Source organism: Lepus europaeus, chromosome X, assembly GCF_033115175.1.
Source record: "Lepus europaeus isolate LE1 chromosome X, mLepTim1.pri, whole genome shotgun sequence".
Taxonomy (NCBI): Eukaryota; Metazoa; Chordata; class Mammalia; order Lagomorpha; family Leporidae; genus Lepus; species Lepus europaeus.
This window is the reverse complement of record NC_084850.1, coordinates 42523005-42544794: the sequence shown is the minus strand read 5'-3', so window position 1 is coordinate 42544794 and position 21790 is coordinate 42523005. Positions and strand designations below refer to the sequence as shown.

The window sequence follows — 21790 nt, the reverse complement described above, 5'->3', positions numbered from 1 at the left end:
CAGCATGGTAATTTAAAAGACATGTATTATTAAAACATGTTGGGAGGGACATGCAATTTAAAAGCACTGTGATGTTCTTTGTTCTCAGAAGTTCTTCAGCGATGCACCCTTTTTTGTGTGCTCTTCATAGTTGTGATCAGCAGGTGTGCCTGCTCCTTCTGCTTCTGCTGGTTTCACTTAACATTATTTCACATTCCCGTTTGCACCCACACAGTGCACATGATTGCCCTCTTTAATGGCTGTGTACCATTCCTTTGTATCGCCTGGCGTGCCAGTTCTTAGGACTGGGCTCATTGTCTCTGAGCAGACCTAAAGGCCTGCTGTCTCTTAGTACCAGGAGTCTATTTTAATTTCTGGAAATGGCGACTAGCATGGGCGTGGGATCGTGTGGGATTCCTGAGTCATCAGTGCACAGCTCAGTCTGAGCGCTTTGTTAACATGGTTTGGCCCACCACCGCCCAGTGGCAGAACCTCCCGTTACTGCCTTGGCTCTGAGCCGGGTACTTCCCGGGCTCAGAGGCAGAAGGATAAGCCCCCTGACTCTCACAGCCCTGACCCTGAGCCGCTGTTATCTGCATGCCCACAGCAGTAAAACTGTCACCTGTCTTTCCCAACAGAGCTTGCCATAAGAGAAAGGCAACAGCAGTGGGAGAAGGGATTATTGTAGCTGAAGGAATAAGGCTCAGGTCAGTGGTGCCAGAGCTGTAGCTCTAGGTGTATCTGGGAAAATGAAGTGAGGTGAGGGGACTGATGTGGGCCAGGCAAGCCGTCAGGGGATAAAAGGGCTAGAAGTTTCTGCAGTTTCCATCTCTAGCCCGGCATCCTAACTCTACTCCCCTTGCGTGCCAGTCCAGCACACCTACTTTCCAGGGGCATACCCGAGTGTCCCCCAGCACCATGAATATGCCCTGAGGAGCGTGTGTACACTGAGCTCCACATGGAGACCCCACAAAATGTTGCCAGGGGACATCATGTGCATTACACCCTGCCCAAACTCCATCCCGTTTTAAATATTAGATGAGGGCACCAGGCTACACCCCATAAAGGGGGTCCGCTAAACCGAGGGGGCTCTCTCTGATTCCTCATGGACCCGGACTCTCTCCTCATGGGCAGCCACTTTCTCTTTCTGGCCCTCTCATGGTGAGTGTCTTTCCTCGTGAGGTTACCCACATTGATGGCTGAAGGTGAACTCACCTTGACTTTGCATCAATCCTGCTGCTTTTAATACATTTTACCGAAGTCCTTACTTTGAATTCTTTCCTCGTGGGACAACAACCTGGTACAGGCACACCAGGAACGTGTATCCCAACAACAGGAACCATCTCAAGTTCTGGAATGTTGGGTGTCAGCTCTTGTTGTCTACAGTCCCTTGTGTCAGAAATCCAAGTTTTGGGAGCCAGTGTTGTACAGCAAGTTAAGCCACTGCCTGTGGCACTGGCATCCTATAGGAGCACTGGTTCGAGTCTTGGCAGCCCGATTTTCAATGCAGCTCCCTGCTAATATGCCTGGGAAACAACAGTGGGTGATGGCCCAAGTATTTGGAGTCTTGCTACCCATGTGGGAGACCCAGATGGAGCTTCTGCTCCTGGCTTCTGCCTGTCCCAGCCTGGGGCATTGCAGCCATCTGGGCAGTGAACCTGCAGATGGAAGATGTCTCTGTCTCTGTCTGTATGTCTCTCTCTGTCTGTCTCTGAACCTCTTTCTATCTCTTGCTCTGCTTTTTTTTTTTAAAGATTTTAAAAAAAGATTGATTTATTTATTTGAAAGTCAGAGTTACACAGAGAGAGGAGAGGCAGAGAGAGAGAGAGGTCTTCCATCTGATGGTTTACTACCCAATTGGCCGCAACAGCCAGAGCTGCGCCAATTTGAAGCCAGGAGCCAGAAGTTTATTCCGGGTCTCCCACACAGGTGCAGGGGCCCAAGCACTTGGACCATCTTCTACTGCTTTCCTAGGCCATAGCAGAGCTGGATCAGAAGTGGAGCAGCTGGGACTCGAACTGGCGCCCATATGGAATGCTGGCACTTCAGGCCAGGGCGTTAACCTGCTGCGCCACAGCGACTGCCCCTAAAGATTTATTTATTTATTTGAAAGGCAGAGTTACAGCGAGGGAGAGGCAGAGGCAGAGAGACAGAGATCTTCCACCTGCTGATTCACTTCCCAAATGGCTGCAAAGGCCGGAGCTGGACCGAGCCAAAGCCAGGAATTAGGAGCTTCTTTTGGGTCTCCCACGCTGGTGCAGGGGCCCAAGAACTTGGGCCTCTACTGTTTTCCCAGGCCACAGCAGAGAGCTGGATCGCAAGTGAAACGACTGGGACTCGATCCAGCGCCCATATGGGATGCTGGCACTGTAGGTGGCAGCTTTACCCATTACACCATAGTACCAGCCCCTCTTGCTCTAAATAAGTCAAATAAATCTTAAAAAAAGAAATCTAAGTTTTGATATCTCAATAAATGGTTTACAAGGTTGAACAACAAAAACTGGGAGTCCAGGCTTGGCCTCTATGCCAGCTATGGCCAATTACACGGTTAAAAATATTAGTTGGGAAGCTGACTGGCATCCCATATGGGTGCCAGTTTGTGTCCCACCTGCTCCACTTTCGATCCAGATCCTTGCTAATGGTCTGGGAAAAACAACAGAAGATGGTCCAAATGCCTGGGCCCCTGCCACTCTCGTGGGAAATCTGGATGGAGCTTCTGGCTCTTGCCTTCAGCCTGGCTCAGCTCTGGCTATTGTGGCCATCTGGAGAGTGAACTGATGGAAGGAAGACCTCTCTCTCTCTTTCTCTCCCTCTCTTTCTTTCTGTGTAACTCTGACTTGCAAGTAAGTAAATCTTAAAAAAAAACTAATTGGCAGGCTTCTGAGAAGAATGATGTTGTGTTTGGTGCACTTGATTGTCACATCTGGCCAATAGCACCTGCCTTCATAGAGGTTATGGGAAGGAAGAGTGATGTTCAAAACATAGCTGAATTGGCCCAAGCATCCTGCACCCGAATCTCTGGGGGGTTTAACTGAGGTACTTCAGAAAGTTTGTGGATAATGTTTATTTTTTAATTTTTTAGTTTTTTAAATATTTAATTTACTTATTTGAGAGGTAGAGTTACAGACAGTGAGAAGGAGAGACAGAGAGGAAGGTCCTTCCTCCACTGGTTCACTCTCCAAATGGCTGCAGTGACCGGAGCTGCGCCAATCCGAAGCCAGGAGCCAGGTGCCTCTTCCCTGTCTTCCACGTGGGTGCAGGGGCCCAAGGACTTGGGCCATCCTCCACTGCCCTCCCAGGCCACAGCAGAGATCTTTATTGGAAGAGGAGCAGCTGGGACTAGAACCAGCACCCATATGGGATGTCAGCACCGCAGGCGGAGGATTAACCTACTGCGCCACGGCACCGGCCCCGTGGATAATGGTTATAATTGAAAAATACTATGCATGGGCCAGTGCCGTGGCTCAATAGGCTAATTCTCCACCTGCGGCGCTGGCACACCGGCTTCTAGTCCCAGTCAGGGTGCCGGATTCTGTCCTGGTTGCCCCTCTTCCAGGCCAGCTCTCTGCTATGGCCCGGGAAGGCAGTGGAGGATGGCCCAAGTCCTTGGGCCCTGCACCCCATGTGAGACCAGGAGAAGCACCTGGCTCCTGGCTTCAGATCAGCGCGATGCGCCGGCCGCAGCGGCCATTGGAGGGTGAACCAATGGCAAAAGGAAGACCTTTCTCTCTGTCTCTCACTGTCCACTCTGCCTGTCCAAAAAAAGAAAAGAAAAATACTATTCATGGATTTCAAAAATTGCTTTGCATCAAAATAAGCTTATCTTAATAACATTTCCAGTGAACATTTTGGGGTACCCTCTTGAGCTAGGTTAGTTTTTTCTGGTTTCTTTGTTCCAATCCTAACTTAATCACTGTTTTTTTTTTCTTTCTTTTTTTTATTTGAGAGGTAGAGTTACAGACAGAGTGAGGGAGATACGGAGAGAAAGGTCTTCCATCTGCTGGTTCACTCCCCGCAAATGGACACAGCTGGGCAGATCCGAAGCCAGGGGCCAGGAGCCAGGAGTTTCTTTCAGGTCTCCCATGTGGGTGCAGGGGCCCAAGCACTTTGACCATTTTCTCTTGCTTTCCCAGGCCATAGCAGAGAGCTGGATGGGAAGTGGAACAGCTGGGACTTGAACCAGTGCCCATATGGGATGCTGGTGCTGCAGGCAGAGCCTCATCCTATTGCGCCACCGTGCTGGCCCCACTGCTGTTGTTTCTTATCCTTTATTGTGTGCTATGTGACCGCCAGTTTCTCTGGGTCCAGACTAGTCAGCAGCCCTGCTGACGGTAATACTGGTAGGATGAATCTACATGGACTGCTATACAGGAGAGGAAACCATTGAGAGCCTTACAGGGAATTTTTCTTTAAACTTGCTCTTTAAAATTTTATTTGTCTATGTATTTGAGAGGGAGAGAGAGAGAGAACTCCCCCATGTACTGGTTCACTCCCAAATGCCTGCAATGGCGGGAGTTAGGAGGGAATTCTATCTAGTTCTCCCATGTGGAAGGCGGGAACCCAGTTACTTGAGCCATCACTGCTGCCTCCCAGGGTCTGCATTAACAGGAACTGGAAGTAGGAGCTGGAGTTGGAAATTGTACCCAGGTACTCTGATATGGGATGTGGGAGATTATCTGCTAGGCTAACTTCCCATTGCATAGTGAATTCTTGAAGGACAAAATAGACAAGTACCCTGAGCCATGTGGGGCTTATTGAATGATGGGCAGGATTGTATGCTCAAAGTGCCTCTGATAAGAGGTAGGCTCTGAATGTTCTGGAGGCAGGCTAAGACACTGACAACTAAAGGGAGACCCCATGGCAGCTGCATGCTCTTTAAGAAAATTTTCCTGGGGCCAGCACTGTGGCATAGCAGGTAAAGCCGCCGCCTGCAGTGCTGGCATCCCATATGGGCACCGGGTCAAGTCCTGGCTGCTCCACTTCTGATCTAGTTCTCTGCTATGGCCTGGGAAAGCAGTAGATGGTCCAAGTCCTTGGGTCCCTGCACCTGTGTGGGAGACCCAGAAGAAGCTCCTGGCTCCTGTTTTTGGCTTGGCCCAGCTCTGGCAGTTGTAGCCTTTTGAACCAGTGAATGGAAGACTTCTTTCTCCCTCTCTGCCTCTACATCTCTGTAACTCTGCCTTTTAAATAAATAAATAAATCTTAACTAACCAAACAAGAAAAGGTAGCTTCAAATATGGCTTTAAGTCCACGGGGAGTCAGCATTTAAAAGAAATTAAAAAAGAAAATTTTCCCTCTGTGCCAGATTGAGTCCTGGCTGTTCTACTTCTGATCCAGCTCCCTGCCAAGGTGCCTGGGAAAGCAGTAGAAGATGACCTAAGTACTAAGGGCCCTGTAGCCACATGGGAGACCTGGATGGAGTTCCAGGCTCCTGGCTTCAATCTGGCCCAACCCTGGCCATTGCGACCATTTGGAGAGTGAACCAGTGGATGGATGGTTCTCCCTCTCTGTAACTCTGCCATTCATTGAAATAAATATTTTTAAAAAATTTTCCCCTTGGGTTCAAGACCTGCAGTGCCAGCATCCCATATGGGTGCCAGTTCAATTCCGGCTGCTCTACTTCCAATCCAGCTCTCTGATATGGCCTGCGAAAGTAGTGGAAGATGGCCCAAGTCCTTGGGCCCCTGCATCTGTATGGGAGACCTGGAGGAAGCTCCTGGCTCCTGGCTTAGGATTGGGTCTGCTCCAGATGTTGTGGCCATTTGGGGAGTGAACCAGTGGATGAAAGACCTCTCTCTCTCTCTCTGTTTTTGCCTCTCTTTCTCTGTGTAACTCTGACTTATAAGTAAATAAATTAATCTTTAAAAAAAAAAACAAAGAGGAGGAGGTGAGAGGCAGTGGTTATAATTACCCTCAATTCTCTGTAGTCTGTGTACTTTAGAATCTAAGCCATTTCTCTGTGGGTTGTTCTCCCAGAAGTCGGAGACAGGTGTGGGGGGAATAGCTCTGTAGTGACCTCTCCTAGCTTTCCCTTAAATCATCACACTAGCCAACATTTAATGCGCTACTAAAGCTGCGTTGGGCATGACACTAAACACTATTGTAGTGCTTGTTCCCTTTAAACTAAACAACAATCCTGTGAAGTAAGTCCTGTTCCTCCTGCCTGCACCCAGCTTGATATGGGATTAGGAAAGTACATTAAAAGGTTAGAACAACAAAAGGAAGATGCACTCAAAAAGTATTTGTCCTTTACCTGAATAAGGGTATATTGGCTGTGTTAGAGGGGAGAGGGAATTTTTTTTTTCTTTTTTAAAGATTCATTTATTTATATGAAAGTCAAAGTTACAGAGATAGAGGAGAGAGAAAGAGAGAGAGAGAGACATCCTCCATCCACTGGTTCATTCCTCAAATGGCTGAAAATGGGTATTGCTGGGCCATGTCAAAGACTGGAGCCTGGAACTTTATCTGGGTCTCCTATGTGGGTGCCAAGGTTCCAAACACCTAGGCCATCCTACACTGCTTTCCCAGATGCATTAGCAGAGAGTTGGATCAGAAGTGGAGCAGCCAGATCTTGAACCAGCACTCATATGGGATGCTGGGAGTGCAGGTAGCTTCTTATCCTGCTGTACCACAATGTCAAGCCTTTGGGGGGCAGATTCTTTAAATAGCATTCTCTGATTGGTAGATTCTATGTGGGAAAGTTTGGTTGACACCCAGGGACACATACATTGCACAAGAGGAAGTGCACTGGTGTACTAAATAAAACTCAGTTCTGTTGGAGGTTGTTCTGCCTGAATTCTCTACCCTGCTCCGATTTCCACGCTCCTCCCCTCCCCCCATGGCTGAGAAAGGTGTCTGTCTGTGGAAAGAGAAATGAGGGTGCTGCAGTTCTCTTATGAACCTTGGCTTGCTGAATTGTGATCTTTAGTCTTATATAACTCTTGGGTAGACAGATTTCCTGAATCCCCATGTGAGGGTGACTCCGGTGAAGTTCTCCAGTCTCATTAGTGGGCACATTGGAGGACAGTGGATGGGCTGAGCAGCCACAGCAGACCCAGACAGGACATCGAGTCTCTGGACAGAGTGGAGTTCTGGCTTGGGTATGCGGGAGATCTGGGTTGTAGGAGCAGCTCTGCCAGCGTTCCTGGGAGTCAGGCTAGGACAAAGGTGGGAACCTTTTCTCTGCCAGGGACCTTTTAGATATTTATTGCATCATTTGTGAGCCATAAAAAGATGATCAATTTAAAAATTAGTTTGCTAGGGGTTGATTGAATTTCAAGTTTCGCATGCAGTTGCCTTGGCAGGACCTGGCCAAATGATGTTGTGGGCCTTCCCTAGCCCATGGGCCGATGTTTTCCATGCCTCCAGCTAGAGGCTCTGTAAGGTTCCTTCTAGCTTTGTGACTCATAAGCTGAGCCTGTCGGGATCCTGTCAAAGATCCCTAAGGTGCCTGTGGTGGCTGCTTTGCAGATAAGAGCAAATGACGCAGTCTTAGGCAGTGTCAGACCTTTCAGATAGGGTTGGAAGATGGATCTGTCTGGGCGGTTTCTTTTCCTTTGCAGCAGTTATGGGCTAATTGGTTTTTAACTGCTTGATGAGATGGGATACAGGAGAACTAAGAGGTGGACCCTCATTTGAAAGCTAGTTCTGGGACAGGCATTTAGCCTAGCTGTTAAGGCTGCTGATTGGGGCTGGCATTGTGGCCACCTGCAATATCAGCATCCCATATGGGTGCTAGTTTGAGTCCCAGCTGTTCTACTGCTTTTTTTTTTAAACTTTTATTTATTTATTTATTTGAAAGGCAGAGTCAGAGAGAGAGAGAGAAAAAAAAAGAAAGTTTGTCCAAATGGCCAAACAGCCCGAGCTGGGCCGATCTGAAGCCAGGAGCTTCTTCCGGGTCTCCCACATGGGTTCTGGGACCCAAGCCTTTGGGCCATCTTCCACTGCTTCCCCAGGCTCATCAGCATGGAGCTGGATCAGAAGTGGAGCAGGCAGGACTTGAATTGGCGCCCAATATTGGATGCTAGAGCTGTATGCAGTGGCTTTACCCACTACGCCACAGTGCCAGTCCCTGTTCTACTTATTTTTTTTAATTTATTTTTTTAAAATATTTATTTCATTTATTTGAAAGACAAAGTTACAAAGAGAGGCAGAGATCTTCCATCTGCTGGTTTATTCCCTAGATGGCCGCAACGGCTGGAGTCGCACAGATCTGAAGCCAGGAGCCAGGAGCTTCCTCCAGGTCTCTCATGTGGGTGCAGGGGCCCAAGCATTTGAGCCATCTTCCACAGCTTTCCCAGGTACATCAGCAGACAGCTCGATTGGAAGTGGAGCGGCTAGGACTTGGAATTGGCACCCATATGGGATGCCAGTGTTGTAGGTAGTGGCTTTGCCTGCTACGCCACGGTGTCGACCCCTGCTCTACTTCTGATCCAGCTTCTTGCCAATTCACCTGAGAAAGCAGCAGAACATGCCCCAAGTGCTTGGGCCCCTGCCACCTACGTGGGAGACCCAGTGAAGTTTCTGGCTCCTGGCTTCAGCCTGGTGCAGCCTTTTGGAGTGAACCAGAGGATGGAAGATTGTCTCTGTCTCTGTAAATCTGCTTTTCAAATAAATAAAGTAAATCTGAAAGAAAATACTGGTTAAGCTGTCCATATCCCAGAACATTGGAGTCCCTAGGTTTGATTCCCAGCTCCTTAGATTCCTATTAAATGCAGGCCTTGGGAGGCAATGCTGATGGCTCAAGTAGTTGGGTTTCTGCTACCCACGAGGGAGACCTGGACTTTGTTCCAGTTTCCAGCTTCAGCTCTGGCCGATGCAAGCATTGGGGGAGTGAATCAGCAGATGGGAGCACTCCCTTGCTTACTCATGCTCTTGCTGTCTCTTTGTTCCTCTCAAATAAATAATACACTTAGAAAAATAGGCCAAAACCAGTTCCGCCACCTCCTAATGGGTGCCCTGTGATGAACTATTTGACTTCTCTTAACATGAATTTTCTGCCTCTGTAAGATGGTGTAACAGAACCAACTTCATAGACTTGTGAGGGTGAAAGGCAATAATGTCAAGAGCTTTACCCAGCCCCTGGCAGAATATCTGCTACCACTGTGGTATTGGTTGCCTCATGATAGCAACATCATTCCCTCACGTGGACATGGATATGCATTGACCTTTTTTCCTGCATGGTTCAGAATTTCAGAGTCAGGATGCCCAACTGGTACAATCTATGCAAATATTCCAAAATCCAAAAAAAAAAAGTCTGAAATCAGAAACCCTTTGAGTTGCCAGCATTTTGAGTTAGAGAGATACTTAACCCCTAGTAAATACCTACCAGCATTGCCACTACTGCCCTTGGGATAGAGAGGGGCTAAGGCATTGAGACTCCTGCATTGTTTACATACCTCCCCCAAGTGTTTCTACACATTGTAGTTGCTGTTCCCACAGAGGCAGCAAAGCAACTGTTGCCCGACTTCTGGGCCGGTTGCGGGGTTGGAGGTGAGACAGAAAAAGATTCGGTAGAACATAATTGTCGGGCGGCGCTGTGGCTTAACAGGCTAATCCCTCCACCTTGCGGCGCTGGCACACCGGGTTCTAGTCCTGGTCGGGGTGCTGGATTCTATCCTGGTTGCCCCTCTTCCAGGCCAGCTCTCTGCTGTGGCCCGGGAGTGCAGTGGAGGATGGCCCAAGTGCTTGGGCCCTGCACCCCATGGGAGACCAGGAGAAGCACCTGGCTCCTGCCATCGGATCAGCGCGGTGCGCCGGCCACAGCGCGCCTACCGCGGCGGCCATTGGAGGGTGAACCAACGGCAAAGGAAGACCTTTCTTCTGTCTCTCTCTCTCTCTCTCACTATCCACTCTGCCTGTCAAAAATTAAAAAAAAAAGAACATAATTCATAATTGTCAGCAAAGAAGTTCCATTTATTTTTCACCAGCCATTTTACACTCAAGCACCTTAAAGTATAAAGATGTTACTTCAGAAGCAATCCTGTCATTCTAAGGGTTCATTTTGGTTGGTCACCCGTGGCAGGTGTGTTTGGGTACGAAGATGTTAAAGTCTCTTGCTCTTCTTTGCCAAGGTGGCCTATGTTCACAAATGGATGCCACGGAACGTTTCTTGAGTGTCTTGGGGTGGGGAGCGGTTGGGGTGCAGGATTGCTATGCTGGCTGGAATATAGAGAGCTAGGAATAAGGATAGGTTCCAAGAAAGTGATCTTAGTGACTTGGAGAGAAGTGTATCAAACAGAAAGGGAGAAGACTGAGTAGGTCCCGATGGTATTGGAAATGAACTCATTTGCTGCAGGAGGAAAATTAGATGTTTCTTTTTCATTTCCCTCCGTTCTTTTGTGGGCTGTTAAAAGTCTAGCAAGAGAAAGAAAAGAGCCAGTTACTGAAAGCAAGGCCAAGTACCAGGTTTCTGGTCCTCCCAGACCACTTCAGGGTAGGAGGATACCGGTCAGTTTCCAGGAGGTACAGACTGCACCCTACAAAGATGTCCCCCACCCCTTGCCCCGGCCTCATGCTTCCCCTCACTCCTGCTGTCTCCGCTCCGCCCTACATTTCAGGAGTACTAACCACAGAAATCATAGGCTCCTCCACGGTGACTTTCCAGGAGCCTCTCCCCTGTGTCCCAGGTATTCCTTTTCCTGTTTGCCATAGGTTCTGAGATGATGGAAATGAAGACACCGCAGTGTTAGACGAAGATGCAGGGGTAGCTGCTGACACATAGAAAAACATTTCCTTTTCTCTCCCACCAGATGCCTACCCGGCTCATCCTCACCCCTTCCTCATCCCCGCAGCAGTGCCTGTCTCCCCCTTGGTGGCCCTGGCCACATCCAGGACCGTCCATGGAGGTGTAACAACCCATAGCTTCAGTCCCATGCAGCTTTTTAAATAATACCTTTGTTATATTGTACTGTCTGCTTATCATAAAAACGAAAATCTCCAATGAAACAGAAATAGAAAAAAAAGGGCATGTATTTTAGTGATATCTTCAGATATCTCTAACCATGTATGCACATCATGCTACACACTAACTTGCTGTTTTTCCTAACAAAATGTTAGCTGTGGGAAACTTCCCCTGCCAGTAAATATGAGGGTATTTCAAAAAGTTCATGGAAAATGGAATTTGATAGATAACTTCTTTGGTACAAAAGGATTTTGAAACCCAGGCATAGTTTTTTCTTAATAAGCATTTTCCGGGGCCGGCGCTGTGGCTCACTTGGCTAATCCTCCGCCTGTGGCGCCAGCATCCCATATGGGCACCGGGTTCTAGTCCCGGCTGCTCCTTTTCCAGTCCAGCTCTCTGCTGTGGCCCGGGAAGGCAGTGGAGGATGGCCCAAGTGCTTGGGCACCTGCACCCGCATGGGAGACCAGGAGGAAGCACCTGGTTCCTGGCTTCGGATCGGCGCAGCACGCTGGCCGTAGCAGCCATTTGGGGGGTGAACCAATGAAAGGAAGACCTTTCTCTCTGTCTCTCTCTCTCTCTCACTCTCCTACTCTACCTGTCAAATAATAATAATAAAAAAGCATTTTCCATAGACTTTTTGAAGACTGCTTGCGGAGTCAACATTGACCTCCCTAACGGTTGAATAGTGTTCTGTTGTGTGGCTGTGTCAGCATTTATTTAGCCCTAGCCCGTTGTTAGATTTTAGGTTGTTTTCAACTTTGAGTTGTTGTGTACAATGCTGTGATTGATCTCTTTGAGTGTGTATTTTTTTTTCTGGTACTTGTATCTTTGGATACAGCTTAAGGAATTAGATTATTAGGTCAAAAGATATGTAAGTTTTTAGTTTTTGGTATGTGTGGGGAGAGCTAGCCAATGTCCCCTCTATGATGGCTGTAGCAATTTGTACTTCTGTCATTGGAAGTCCTAGCCCTTAAGACAACCCTATATTTATCCAAAGCTCTTGTGTCAGCCAATGCCAGGGCTTTGTCCTGGGCTCCCAGAAAGTGGTCCCCATGCACTGTGCCTGTACTTCTTGCACTTCTCTTCTCCTGAGCCACCACCAACTGTAGTGTGAGCGAATTTATAAAAACTGTGAAGAAAGGTCTACCCATCATTTCTTCTCTATAGACGGCCCAGGATTACCTTCAAATAAGTCATCAGAAAGGCTTGGTGATGGAGTCTTTAAATCATCACTTGGACTGGAATGGTGTTTGGTAGCGTTCAGAGTTCTTTTTCTCCCAGAGTATTCACCTTTCTCCATGGGTTCATCCAGAGCAAATGTTACTGAGATATTCTTCTTCGGTCTCAATCGGAAGCCTTCTTTCTGTAAAGTAAGAAGACAGGGCTAGCAAAGTGAGCTGCTGCGCAGGTGTTCAGGGATTGGCCCCTGAACAATAACATGTAAAGGGCCATTTACCTGGAGGATTGGCTTGAGGGGCCTAGCTTCTGCCGAGTATGGTAAGTGCTGTCGTTTTTCTTTGGATAACCCCACTCTGGTAGAGAAGCTGGAGAAGACAGAAAGGACAAAGCAGCAGTAGAAAGAGATGCATTTCAGTCCAGCTTATCCAGTGCAGCTGCTCCCCCTCCCTTTGTGCAATGGGTGTGACGGTAGAGCAGGAGGACATTGAGAACTTTTACTGCTCAAGTCCTTGCTCACCTTCTGTTATCTTTTTTGCAAATTTCTTTCTTTTCATTTTTATTTGAAACACAGAGAAAGAGAGACAGATCTGTTCTCTTCTTGTTCAGTCTCCAGATCCCACGATAGCCAGTGTTGGGCCAGGCTGAAGCCAGGAGCCGCGAACTCATTCTGAGTTTCCCACATGGGTGACAGGGACTCATGTGCTTGAACCATCACCTGCTGCCACTCCTTCCAGAGTGCACCTTAGCAGGAAACTGGAATCAGAAGCAGAGCTGGGACTTGAACCCAGGTGCTTGGATACGGGATGCAGACATCCCAAGCAGTGTCTTAATTACTGCTTCAAACGCCTGCCTTCTCCTTTTCTTTTTCCTCATTCCTCATTCTTGTGAGGATCACAGGCCTGGAAGCCGAGAATCTGCAGCAGCTCCATGACAACTGTCTAAGGGGCTTTTAAGGGGCTCCTGTTGCTTTTCTCTTCAGCGTGGGGGATTAAGAGACTAGAGACCCTGGTTTGGAGAAGCTCTAATGCTGGCAGACTGGCTTTACTTTTATACAAAGCATGCCACTGCCATGGCCACTGCAAGGGGGCAGGCATGGGGGTGTACCTAACACTCTGGGACTATCTGTGGACACTGCCCTGGATCAGTGGGACCCACTGATCTTGACAGCCTTGCTCAACACTGCTAGGAATCTAGGTATGTCCCAGAACTACCTGGTCATGTCTAAGATAAGATCGAGCCCTGCTTGTATTCTTTATCAGTAAACCTACTAGAGGCAAGTCAGTACCTTTCTGATGAGCATCTATCCCCAGAGCGTCTAGTACTCTTGGAGATTAGGATGCTTGATGTATGCGGCTGATGGGGAATACATCGTTCTTCGTTTCTGTCCCCTGTGGCAGCTAACAGCCAGCGTAGCCCTTCAATTATGGGCTGATGGCTCTTCCTTTGGAGATTTTTGATGACTGAACATGGCTCCTGTGGCACAGAAAGGGGGAGGAGGGGCAGACTTAAAATTTGAGGCCAGAGACCCTCAGCACTTACATCTAAGAAGGTAAATGAAAAAGACACAAAAACTGTCCTCTTCTGATAAAAGTGGTTTTCTTGGCTGTGTTACCTTGAAAAAGTCACTTACGAGGCTGTTGGCCTCGGCTTTCTTAGTCATCAAATGGGGGTATTCACATTTCCAACTTCAAAAAGCTAGTTTGAAGGCAGAAAGCAGTATCGGTGGCCACCAGTAATTTAGAAGTCACCACGGTGGGTGTGATGAGAGACTTTGTCCCAGGACAGAAACGGGGCTGACTGTGGGCCGGGCCAAGGACATTCTCAGCTGGGCGTTAGAGAGGACGAGGGAAGGAACGGGTGGACACTTACCACCCGGCACAGGGACTTGGTCTCATTCACTAGCCTTTCCAGGAGCAGATTCTTTATGATATCACAAGGCAAAAGGGCATCCTTCTTGTCTTGTTTGTTTGCCAGGCTAGAACAGGAAAGAGGAGGGAAAGAAGAGACGAAGAGTGAAACCAAAATACAGGCCAAGGGTCAGAGGGGAAGGCAGGGTGAGAACCAATTCTGATCCAGCTGTTTCATATCCAGGAATCAGATATAAGGAGGTTTTTCTGCTCAGCTCGGAAAGGGGAAAAGAATAACACAAATAATTTGAATCCAAGGTAACCCCCAGGCCTCACTGCTCACTTCTGCTTCATTCTATCAGAGTTGAAGTGGAATTGCCAAGTGGGATGTGAACAGACTTGGGAGTTTTGAACATCCTCTACCAACCTCTGTTCATGCTCTACTTGGGGTTGCTAATGAGGAATGCAGAAGGCAGAAAGGGAGTGATTGTGTGGGGGGGAGGGGAAAGGATTGCCTGGTCCCTTGAATTATCACCCTGGAAGAAAGCACTGGTTATATAACTCCGGAGCAACCTGCTAAGGGAGCAGGCCATCAGGATCCAGTATACAAAACAGGGGCTGTTGGCTGCCACCGTGGGGTCGCAAGGTCAGAGCCTGCAGCTGGAAAAGGTGCAAAGCAAATTCAGAAGGCAGTCAGGCCTTGGGGTGGCAGTGGCAGAGTCAGATGTCACTTCCCATTTCCCTTCCAAATGACCTGTGTACAATGAGGTAACCTGTTCCCCCAGGGCCGTGTGTGTGTGAGAAAGGGGCTCCTGTGAAAACAGTCCCTGGAGCACTGGGCCATTCCACCCCACTGAGCTGACAGCAATGGGAGGGCTCGCTGGGTGTGACAAAGGGACCACCCAGCACGTCATCTCTCCTTCCAGTGCAAATTGGGAAGGGGAGAGTAGGGTACAAAAGCAGAATCTTACAGTAAAATGGGTTTCCCTGCCACTCTCTTATCAGAGAGCAGACGTGTTAAGATGGTCTTCGCTTCCTGCATGCGTCCTAAGTCGCTGGAATCCAGGACAAAAACCAGCCCCTGTGCGCGTGCATAGTAGTTTGGCCATGCTTCTCGGCCCTTCATGTCTCCACTTAGGTCGTAGATGGAAACTTCATACTCATCTAATAGGAGTGTAGTCAATTCTGACTTCATACAGCTGCCAATCCTGCTTGGAAGTACTGTGCATAGGCCGAGAGAGGAGATGCAACCACAAAGCAGAGACAGGGAGTTAGATCAATGGAATGACTATTAGCCATGAAAAAGAATGAAAGCCTGATATTTGCAACAAATGGGATGGGATTAGGGGGTCATTATGCTGAATGAAATAAAGCAGACATCTCTCACATGTGGAAGTTAATACAGAGGTAGTAAGAACAATGACTGCATGTTATATTACTTGGTGTCTATATATTTATAAATGTCTTCACTGGATTATATCCCTTTGTTATGAATCTGTTATATGTTTAAGGAAACCAGTGTGCATGCATCTATACCTGATGCTGTTTACATGTGAAGGAAGCCTGCTTGGCCTATGCTACCCTCTTTTGGCTCATTCACCTTCAGTGAGTGCCTACTGCTCCCAGGAGAGGCGAATGCAGACCCCTTCTCATACGCTACCAGACCTATCTCCTCGCACTCTAACCTGAGTGGTGGCCACATTGTCCCTGGTTTGCACCCAGTCTGGTTGGCAGTTCCTTTGTCCACGCTCTTGCCATGCTCTCTGTTGCCCTGAGCCTTCCCAAGATGCCATTCCCTCTGCTAAAACACTCCTGTACTACTGTAGATCTTGTCTATTCAAGGAAGTTTTCCCTCCCACCACCATCCTCAGTCTGGATCTACCACTATCATAGCAGGCATCCCGGTCTTAGAGATTTGTGGTTCGCTTCCGTGGGTTATAACCCACAGTAAGACAGTCCCTTTCAATTCTATAGTCCTGATGTCCAGCACGGTGCTCAGGTACTGGGCACAGGTGCTCAGTAAATATTTATGAATGAATTTCATCCAGGGAAGAATGAACAGGAGTCCCTTTGCCTTCACCCTAAGACCCAGCTCGACTACCACTTTCTCTATCAGGCCTTCTCTGACCTGTGCAGCCTGCACCTCTCTCCCTTTCCCTGTCCCTACCCCTCCCTGTCCCCTCTCTCTGCCTGTCCCCTCTCCATCTCCTCTTCGCTGCCTCTCTCCCTCACTGCCTGTCCCTCTCCACCCTTCATCCCCACCCTTCTCCCCTTCTCCCCTTCCTCCCTTCCCCCTCCCTTTCCCTTCCCTGTCTCTCACTCCTCTTCCCTCTCCTACTTCTCCCCTTCTGTGTCCTTATCACCCCCTCCTTCCCTCTCCCCTTCTCCCCCTCGCCCCTTGTCTCCATCTCCCCTCACCCCATCTTCCTCTCTATCTCTGCCTCTTCTCTTTCCTCCCCTCCCTCCTGCTTGTCCCTTCTTGCCCTCCCCTCCTCCTCCCTTCCTCTATTCTGCCTCTCTCCTCACTCTCCCTCCCTCACTCCCTCCCTTTTTCACTTCCCTTCTTCTCTCCCCTTCCCTTCCCCCCACCCTCCCTCTCCCTCCTTCACTTCCTCCCTCCTCTCTCCCCTTCTCCCTTTCTTTCCCCCCTTCTGTCCCTTCTTCATTCCCTCTCCTCTTCCTCTCCTTCCCTTCCCTTTGCCCTCTCTCCTCCTCCTGTCCCCCATTTCCTTCTCCCTCTCCTCCTTTCCCCCTCTTTTGCTCTTCCCATCTCTCCTCTCCCTTCTTTGTCTCCCTCCCTCACACCATCTTTGTTTCCTGCTGCTCTCCCCCTTGCCCCTTTTCCCTTCTCCCTCTCTCCTATTCCCCCTCCCTCTCTTTCCCATTCCTTCCCTCTTCTCCCCATCTACCCTACTCTCCTCTCCTCTCTCCCTCACCCCATCTTCCTCTCCCTCTCCCCTCTCTCCTCCATTCTTCTTTTCTCTTCCCTTCCCCTTTCCCTCCTCTGCCTCCCTCTCCCCCTCCCTCCCTTTATCCCTTTCCCATTTCTTCCAGTCCTTCTCTTAGTCCCTCTCCCCTACTCCCCTCGCTCCCTCCCTCCCTCTCCCACTCTCAACCCATCTTCCTCTCCCCCATCCCACCTTCCTTTTCCCCCTCCTTCCCTCTCTCCCCCTCTCCTACTCCCCTCCTCTTCTCCCCTCTTCCTCTTCCTCCCTCCTTTCCCCTCCCCTGTCCCTCTCCCTTCCCATCTTTCTTTCCCCTGTACCCCTCCCCCTCTCTCCCAATCCCTCCTTCTCTCTTCCCTCCTCACCCCATCTTCCTCTCCCTCTCCCCCCTCCCTTCTTCACTCCCTTTCCCCTCCTCTTCTTCTCACCCTCTTTACCCTCCCCCTCCCCTTTTCTCCCCTCTCCCCTTCTCTTTCTCACTATCTCCACTCCCCCTCTTCACCTCCACCTCTCCTTCTTTCTCCCTCTCCACCCCTTCTCTCCTGCCTCCTTCTCTTCCTCCTCGCCAGTTCCTTTTCTCCTTCCCCACTGGCCCCCTCCTTTCCCCCTCACCTACTCATTGCCTTCCTCACTCTTCTTTCCTCTCCCCCTCTTCTCCTCTCCCCTTCTCTTATCCTTCTTCATCCCTCCATCTCACCATCTCTTGCCTTCTCCGCTACTGCCTCCCTCCCCATCTTCCTCTGCTCCCCTTCCCCCTGCTCTTCCTTTTTCCCTCCCTCCTCTTCCACTCTCCTTTTGTCTCCTTCCCTCACTCTCTTCTTCTCTGTTCTCCCCTTCGCCCCCTCCTCCACTCTGTCTTTTCCTCTCTCCTACACACACACACACACACACACGCAGAGACAGAGACACTGTTTGACTGGTCCTTCGCCTCTTTCCTGACCTGTCTTCTCGAGTAAAATACAAGCTCTGTGAGGGGGGAAGGTGCCTTGTGTTCAGTGTGTGTTTCTGGAGCGGTTACTGTGGGCGAGGGCAGGAAGTCTTCCGCATATCTTTTGAAAGAAACTGTGCCCACTGCAGACACATTTCCCCTTTAAAAGCTAAGGCCCTGACATAAAATCCTCCAGGAAATTCCATACAGTGACTATCTGTATGCATTGCAGTCTGCTTAACTGACAGTTCTGGTCTAGGTCTCTGCACACGTTAGTAGCAAAATGCTTTTATCGATTCTTTACACCTAGCAGTGCCAAGATCAGAATCACTAACTTATTTGTAGTCTCCGTTCTACCTGTGATGTTTGCCGTAGGATTGGCAAAATGAAAGGCTTTTGCTGAGAAGGTAGTAATATACTTTTAGCTTGTTGGAAATATACGATTACACATCCATTTATGAGCATATATATTTATATTTTAATGTGTCTTCCTGCTACTCAGTGATCCTTTTAATTATAGTTCTCAGATAACATACAATTGTCTATCATAACTTTGTGATATTTGCCAAGTCTGTATTCAACCACTTAAAAATAATAAAGGTTAAAGAAAAGGTTAAAACTCTAAAGATAGTCTTAAGAGCTTGTTCCCTGCATGGAGAGGAACTTCATATTATTTCACCCTCACAGAGCAAAACAACATTTTCCCTAGTGGCTTTTTTCTTTTTACTTGAAACCCTACCAATTTCTTCAGTAATGCAGTCTATTGTTGGTGAACCATGGATAGCACAAGTGGTTTTCCCAAACAAGTCACGGCTCTCTTCCTTCTTCCATTAACTTATAAATGCCCTGAGAACAGGTACTGAGCCTCATTCATCTCTGTATTCCTAGTGGAATGTTGCATAAAGTAGAGCCTGGGAAAGGCTGTCTACTTTCAGTCACCCTTCATTCATATAGCTTCATTCATAAAGCATTGGAGGTTTTAGCCAGATCATTAGGCAAGAGGAAAAAAGAAAAGGCATACAAATAGGAAAGGAAGAAGTCAAGTCATTCCTGTTTGCAGATGTTCTGTAGATGAGAGGAACCGAAAGACTCCAAGAGACTATTTCAACTGATAAAATTCGTAAAATTGCAACACGCAAAGTCAACACACACAAATCAGTACACCAATAACTCGCTGCGAATATTCATTCTACAAATACTTACTGAGTACCTACCTGAAGATGCTAAAAGTACAGAAGCTAAAGGTTCACAGACAACAAGATCCCTGGATTCTCAAGGGGCTTACAGTCTAGGGGATGGACCTGTAGTTGTGCAGTGCTGCGACAAGTTCATGTGAGAGGGATGCGTGGAACAGAGTGGGAGCTGAGGAAGGAGGCGCTCTAGGGAAGACTTTCCTGAGGTCAAGTTTGTGCTGTGACTTGCGGTGTCTGATTAAGCAGGTCGATGATGGAGGGGATGATCGTAATGTGAGGTAGTGGGACAACAGGTCCAGAAAACAAGGCCATGTGAAGTGAACAGTGTGATGGCAGAGCAGCGGCAGATTATTAGTTTGGACTGTGTCAGAGGACATATGCAAAAATGTGACCTTGGCACTAGCAAGCCCCACACGTTAACCAGAGGTTCAGCCTGGTATCTCTCCCTTAGTGGCAGTATCTCTGACTCCTTGCCCATCCTAATTCTCTGGGAAGCAGGGAAACAGGATGGGAAATGAAGCTGGAGGCAGAGTCAGGACTTAAATCAGGGAGGGCCTGTGTGGGAGGCATTGAATAGTCCTGAGCAGGGAATTGCCCTCATCAGATTGTTGTTAAGTCCTTCTGCTAACTGTGGACCAAATACTGGGGAGATAACTGGAGATGGCAGGGCCAGCCAGAAGGCTGTTGCTATAGCTGAAGTACTTTGCTAAGGGCTGCCAGGTTATGTAAAATTCAGTCCTCGTACCCATTCATTCATTCATTCATTCAATGAGCATCGATGGGGGAGCATCCCGTGCCAGACATGAGGCTAGCCTCTTTCATTAGCTGGCAGCTAACTGGGTCTTACTATACAGCAGTATGGTAGGTTCCCGAAATTCTCTGTAACTGCTCTTTGAAATGTCAGAGTATTAAACGAGATCTTGTATTAAGCATGCACATGTTTGAACTGACAATATTCCTCAAGCCCTGCTCTATATAGTCACTGTCACACAGAATTCCAGGTTATGAAACTTCTTTATCATTCCCACATTTGTGTCTCTTATCTAGACCGAATTGTGCTTTAGTTGAGCTCTGGAACTAGACACCATTTCAAACATGCCATCTTTCTTAATTGACTGCCATTCTTTACATGGTTGGAGCTCACTGGTGCTGACACTATGAGGACATGCAATTAGGACAGCTTAGAAAGGGAGCAGGTGACATAAGCAGGCTGATCACACCAGGGGATGGGAAGAGAGGGAGAGGGAGAAAGAGAGTGAACTCAGAGCTCTTTGTCCTCAAAAAAAGAAGGAAACTGGGAGTCCTGAAGCCAAGCTAGGAAAGAATGATCATTTCACTGGACCCTTGGGTCCATGGGAGACCTACACAAGTGTTTAACTCTCTTAGTTCCTTACATCGTTGGAAGGCTTGCACAAGGACAGTCTTGCCTGAGTTGTCCAAGCCGATGATAATGACAGTTACATTCCTGGAAATGGAAAAGAAAAATTAGCCAATGTCTTAAAAACATTGTTAATTCTTTGGGTACACAAAGAATTGTGCTATTTCTTAGTGTTTGGGGTTCTGTCTGTAGTAGTTCCACTGCTAAGGTGGCAGAGGGTGGTGTGAGAACCCCTTCTCAAAGCTTTCAAGGATGCCTTTTTTCCCAAATTCACTTACCATGTACAGTGGTCCATCTTGCCCTCCACCTTGCCCCTGATCTTGTGAACCTAGATTATCACTTTCCCTTACCATAGGAGAGGTCTTCAACAAGTTCATGGGAAATGCGTATTACGAAAAAACAATGCATGCATTTAAATTTTTTTTGCACCGATATATACTCATCTTTTAATTCCATCTTTCCACAAACTTTTAAAAGTGCTCTTGTAAATATCATGAAGATTTGTCCCTTGTGGGACTGTGGGCAGACATATGGGAAGAAATGATGGAATTGATTTAAATAAATAATTCTTAATATTACCTTCGTGTCTCTCCAGGTGTCTTTAGCCAAGCCCAGCAGGAGCTCAGTAGCCGGAACATAATTCAGCTTGGTTCTTAAGGGAATAAAGTAAGCAGGAAATGAGTCCCGTTGCAGTGTTAATAACACAAACCCAAGTCAGCTTATAATTACCCAGGTGCTGATGAACAGAACACCCAGAACTGTTAGATTCCTTCTTTCTATCCAACTTTGTCTATAAATGTCACAGCAGGAGGGACTGGTTATCCTCAAGTCTAGTGACAAGTTTTGAAAGTGATGATCTAAGTAAAAATTTAGGCAAGCACTTCATTGTTCATCTGTGCTATAGCAAGTATTAAAACTTCATTCCTTTTTATGGCTGAATAATATTCCATTGCATAGATACTCCATATTTTATCTATCTGTTCATCAATTGATGGGAATTTAGTTTTTTACTTTTTAGCTCTTAAGAAAAAGGCTGCTGTAACAATTGATATATAGGTCTCTAGGTGGCTCTATGTTTTCACTTTTCTGGGGTACATTACCCAGGAGTGTAGCCACTGGGCCAGGATGAATCTATATTTAACCTCTGTAGGAACTGTCAGACTGTTTTATGAACTCACCGTAAGACTCCACAGTCCTGCCAGCAGTGTAGGAGGTTTACAATTTCTCCACATCCTCACCTTTACTATTGGCTTTTTGCTTGTAGCTGGCCTAGTGGGCGTCAGGCTGTATCTTGTTTTCACTGACATCACCCTAATGACTCATTATGTTGTAATCCAGAGTTGGGGGAAGTCCTGGTTGGGTTAGCAGAGTACTTAAGCTGACACCTGCATGGGCTTTGCCTAGCTATGTGATCAGTACAGTTTATGTGGCTGCTGAA

The 21790-nt window shown here is 47.9% G+C and overlaps 2 protein-coding genes across 3 annotated transcripts in view; one reads left to right on the top strand and one right to left on the bottom strand.

Annotated features, from left to right (window-relative positions):
- Nucleotides 1-21790, top strand: part of TRMT2B (tRNA methyltransferase 2 homolog B) — a 119656-nt gene that overhangs the window by 44633 nt on the left and 53233 nt on the right. The gene's annotated exons all lie outside the window — the stretch shown is intronic.
- Nucleotides 417-20990, bottom strand: ARL13A (ADP ribosylation factor like GTPase 13A). The gene is made up of 8 exons (XM_062183023.1): nt 20932-20990; nt 20369-20439; nt 14880-15129; nt 13931-14036; nt 13347-13534; nt 12339-12426; nt 12065-12245; nt 417-619 (listed from the first exon to the last, which is right to left on the bottom strand). Exons 1-8 carry the CDS (start codon nt 20988-20990, stop codon nt 417-419), a joined length of 1146 nt encoding a protein of 381 aa, XP_062039007.1.

Bases quoted from the DNA above. Each gene is read 5' to 3' on its own strand.
- ARL13A (XM_062183023.1), bottom strand. From the start codon at position 20,990: ATGTTCCGGCTACTGAGCTCCTGCTGGGCTTGGCTAAAGACACCTGGA. The intron at 12,246-12,338 runs GTAAATGGCCCT...CTTACTTTACAG, and splicing joins CCCTCAAGCCAATCCTCCAG to AAAGAAGGCTTCCGATTGAG. The intron at 620-12,064 runs GTAATCCTGGGC...TCTTATGGCAAG, and splicing joins TTCTGATGACTTATTTGAAG to CTCTGTTGGGAAAGACAGGT.